This window comes from Anthonomus grandis, chromosome 12 (assembly GCF_022605725.1).
Source record: "Anthonomus grandis grandis chromosome 12, icAntGran1.3, whole genome shotgun sequence".
In the NCBI taxonomy this organism is placed as follows: Eukaryota; Metazoa; Arthropoda; class Insecta; order Coleoptera; family Curculionidae; genus Anthonomus; species Anthonomus grandis.
In genome coordinates this window covers 5,912,241-5,916,908 of record NC_065557.1, presented here as the reverse complement: position 1 = coordinate 5,916,908, position 4,668 = coordinate 5,912,241, and the positions used below count along the sequence as shown (strand labels likewise).

General features: G+C 34.2%; 1 protein-coding gene across 2 annotated transcripts; it reads left to right on the top strand.

Moving 5' to 3' along the window:
• Positions 1 to 107: 107 nt before the first annotated feature.
• On the top strand, positions 108 to 1,840 carry LOC126742993 (BRISC complex subunit FAM175B-like). Of its 2 annotated transcripts, none has more exons than XM_050449890.1 (3): positions 108 to 290; positions 355 to 513; positions 1,344 to 1,840. In XM_050449890.1, exons 1-3 carry the CDS (start codon positions 207 to 209, stop codon positions 1,356 to 1,358), a joined length of 258 nt encoding a protein of 85 aa, XP_050305847.1. In that variant the 5' UTR covers positions 108 to 206; the 3' UTR covers positions 1,359 to 1,840. The 2 variants fall into 2 exon arrangements, with proteins under 2 accessions (XP_050305847.1, XP_050305846.1); XM_050449889.1 differs by having other exon boundaries at positions 109 to 290; positions 355 to 1,237.
• The last annotated feature ends 2,828 nt before the right edge of the window (positions 1,841 to 4,668 follow it).

Here is a 4,668-nt window from a genome sequence, read left to right as displayed (position 1 = left end):
GCTCTTTCTTGACAGTTGACGTTGTTGACAATCGTGTGAAATTTGGGGTCACGAAGTATATACCTCAGCTGTCGTAACCACATAGAATAGAAGAAGAGAAGGAGATTTTTTTTCTGTTCGGGTGGTTTTCTTTTTAATGACATTTAAGATGTAACAAGCAAATTTTGTGTTTTTTTAAAATCCCCCATAACAAAGACACACAAATTATGTTTCAATCAGCCTCTGTGGTCATATCGGACCCACCTTTTTCATTTTTGCTATATGAAACATGCAAAAGCCCCGTAAAACAGGTAAAATTGCCCATATAAACGCTGCTTATGCACCCAAATAACTACATATACACTTTTTTTCCAGATGGGTTTCCTTCTTGGGGAGATTATTCACAAGGAAATAACATCAATAACAGACAACGATCAAAAACAAGTCTACATTTCAAAGGTCATCAAGATAAATTCAGGAATTCCATGCCCCAACAGGGACCTTTTCCCAAATGGCAGAGTGAATAAGGAAAAGGTGAGAAGTTTTCTTGGGCCCAACTTTTCTAAAGTAGTCGGCTGGTATAAATTCGAGCCATCATCTCAGATAAAGTTCACCCTAATAGACCGAGCACTGCACAAACAATTCAGGGAATTATTTGATGTACCACAAGACCTTTTGTCAGTGTGCTTCCTTACCACGAAATACACAGACACTTGTTCCAGTTATAACTACCAACAAAGCTTCACCAGGTATTTTAATGGGGTATTTGATAAACTTAACATGCACATGCCAAACTTGAGTGAATCGAACAATACTTATAAAAATCCAGATCCTCCCTCAGAAGTTTGCAACAAGATCTTTTCCACATTGAAAATGGACATAGAAAACGCCAAAGGGGTGGTGGCAGTGATAATAATTGAAAATGCTTTACAAAACCACATATATCAGACAGCCACAGAGGTTGAAAAGGCTGAAAAAATCCTGTATGACTTAGAGAATGAGGTTAGGATATTGAGGAGACAAAAAGCCATTAAAAAGCCTGCAGTGAAAAAAGTTTTAGGTAAAAGTGATGAAAGTATTATGGGACCACCTCATGAATTGTTACCTGAAACAGTACGAAAGTCCCAAAGGATGCTTAAAAGTAAAAACACCATAACAACTCCTTTACCAGATTCAAATAAAGATGATACTGATGTACAAATTAATGCAGAAGTTATAAAGAAACCATCCACTCCAAAGTCTAGGGGACGAGGCAGGGGTAGGAAAAAGTTTACATAATGGTCTACCTCAAGTTTTAAAATTTTTGTTATTTTATGCTCTTTAAGTCTTATCACAAAAAGTGATATTTTTTATATTGTTTTCAGGTTGGCTTGTTATAAGTGTGTAAGGAGAAAATCACATTGAAGATCAATTGTTTTTTGGACAGAGTATTAAGTATATAAGATTTAATTAGGTTTACCAAAGAAACCCTGTTTATAAATTGAATACATGCCCTGAACATGCAGAGTTGCTGATAAACATGAAAAAAGACTGTAAGTAACCTCATATATATTAATTACCATTGAGCATTATAATGATTTGCCTCGGCTAAATCGGCCTTTATAACTTGTTAAGAGCAGGTATTCAATTGCTTACTTATTTAAGGAAAAAATGTGTTTTTTTTTAATGACTAAAACTATTATTGTTTATGTGAAATAATACTTTGATTTGCACCTAATTATTGGCAAAAATTGTTTTTTACTTAATCATTTATATTTTGTTCCATTGTGTATATTTTTTGCGTGTATATGCTGATTTTGTTATCATTTCGGCTAACAATGTTAAAAGTACATGAGTGTAAATAAAAATTACATTATTTTTATATGTTATACTGACTAATACCTATATTTCCTTCTTATGCCCTTTGTTTTAAAAACATCTAATATATTATTATGTTATTTAGTAGAGTAGCTTGGTACTCTTTGCTTGTAAATGATATATATTTTCAAGGTTGCTCAATCTTTAATGAGTCAGTAACTGACATTCACAGACTAGGTGGGTTTCTGGCAGGTGCATAGGGTGACTTCGCCAGTAAGCCGGACATAACCAGTTAGCGGACAAATGGCCTTTAACTTCAAATAATAACATATACGCGAAATTTATAGATGGTGTAAATGCACGTCACTGTCCATCCATGTTATATGCGCAGACTCAAACATTTTAAGCAACATAATCTAAAATATTCATGATCCAAACGACCGTTAAAAATCAGCTGTTGAGTGTCTGTGATGTTCATTAAACAAAAATAGTAGAAGTGCACATTTGTATGGTAAGTTAATATACCTAATTAGGTTTTAAATCATCAATTCTAGACGTGTATTAGTCATAGCATAAAGATGTGAACTATTCTTTAAAACAGCGAGATTTTTCTCATTTATTTAAAAAAACATAGTGGTCGGATATTGGAATATATTGTCTGCGAAATTTCCAGTAGTCGGACAGGTGTCCGCTTACCGGTAAATTTAATCATTAGTGTTTGCATCTTTATCTGTTTTGTGAAAAGTATGAATTGGTGTTTTTTTTTATTAACAATGGAAAATCGAATTTTAGTTTGTACTAGCCAGTGGACGGACACTTTTTTGTACCATGTTTTAAAAATAAATGCACACATGTTTGTGTCCGACCACTGGGCTTTTTCGTTTTCGGTATTGTTTCCAGTATTCGTCCACATATTTTTTTCTATGTTTCTTTCCCTAATTTAGGATTTTTTTCGTTAAAGGTGAATAACAAGCCATGAATTCCAATAAAAAACGAACACGAGCTGCTTACTCAGAAGATAATTTAATTGCCGCCTGCCAAGAAGTCCGCAACGGCCAAAAATTAAGAGAAGTTTGTCTCCAGTATGGTATTCCGAAGTCGACTGTCCTGGACTAAGGGTCGTGTAAAAATGGACGTTAAATGTCGTATGGGGTCTGATCCAGTTTTGAGTATCAATAACGAATAAAAAATAGTAACATGGTTAACAACCTTAGCAAAATGTGGATTTCCTTTGAAAAAAGAGGAATTATTACTAGCAGTTCAAAAAATGGTTAAAGAAGGTAACTTAAATACACCATTTAAAGATGGACGCCCTGGCCAGAAATGGTTTTCTGGATTTCTAAGAAGACCAAAATTGGCAATGACGTCAGCAGAATCACTGGATTCTTCAAGTGCCAAAATAACCAAAGAATATATTGAATTATGGTTTCAAAATTTAGAAAAATATCTAGAAAAATGTGGCTGCGCTGATCTGTTAAAGGATGCAAGTCGAATTCTAAATGCCGACGAATCAGGTTTTAGTCTTTGTCCTAAATCTGGCAAAATATTAGGACTTAAAGGTCATAATGTATATAATGTAAAAAAAGGAAACGAGAAGGAGAATCTCACGGTTCTAATGATAATTACAGCCAATGGCAAAATATGTCCGCCTCTAGGTGTTTTCCCTTATGTACGGCCGCCAAAAGCAGTCGTAGAAGAGTCGGAAAATCTGAGTCAGGTTGGATGCGTTCGGATATTTTTTTTGAATTTGTTGCCAACAGCCTCAATAATTGGTTGACTGAACAAGATATACAGAGACCCATTTTATTTTTAGTGGATGGTCACCGCTCCCATATGTCTATGGAAGTAAGTCGATTTTGTGACGAAAATCAAATTATCCTTTATGCATTGCCCCCAAACGCAACGCATTTAATTCAGCCAGGCAGATGTTTCAGTATTCAAGCCTATGAAAGAATATTGGCGACAATATGTACGAGAATGACAATAAAATTGTTACTAAAAGTGAGTTTTGTCCTATATTCCTTAAGGTTTTAGAACGCCCAAACATGCCGACCAACATAAAAAATGGGTTTAGGGCTTGTGGACTTTATCCATTTGACCCAGAGGCCCCAGATTACAGTAAATGCGTACAAAATACGCTTGAAGACATGCAGCAAAATCACAACCTTAATGAAACGGTAAACCTTAAAACCAAAATAACTAAAGGATTTAGAAAGTGCATCAAAAGTGATAACTATTTTGAAACCGGATTTGCTGGAAAATGGAATTGATATTGATGTTTTGTTAAATATGATAATAATGTTGAAAATAGATGAAGCTGAAGAAGAAAAGGTCGAGCGTCCTGACGTAATTTTAGAGGACACAAAGAAGTTTTTATTGATGAAATGTTGGAACCAAACTTATTAAAAAATGTGATGGAAGTTGAGTATGAGGTTGGCTATGACGGAATATTGGAGCCAGTTGCTAACGATGAACCCAAAATTGTAGTCTTAGAAAATCGTATCACATGGGATAATGGGATGAACAAAATTCAAAGGTTTACAATATTCTGATGTTCAATATCAGGATTTTATTTGTGATCTTTGTATTGACGCATAAATAACAGATGTTTACTTGTTCTAGAAATTTGTTTTTATTTTACTGCCAGTATTGTAATAATTAATAAGTTTTGTTTTAGAAATGTTTAAGATTTATTTTATTTCTGTTCCTTAAGAGTTTTATATTTTATTTAATAAATTTTTTTGTTTTTAAGAGATTTTTATTATTCGGATCTTGAAATTCATAATTTCTTTATTACGGCTCTGTGCGATATCAGCCCTGTCCGACAACCGGCATAGCCCGGTAGACTATAGCTGGCGCTGTCCGTTCGCTGGAAAAAAGCAAATTTTTTGG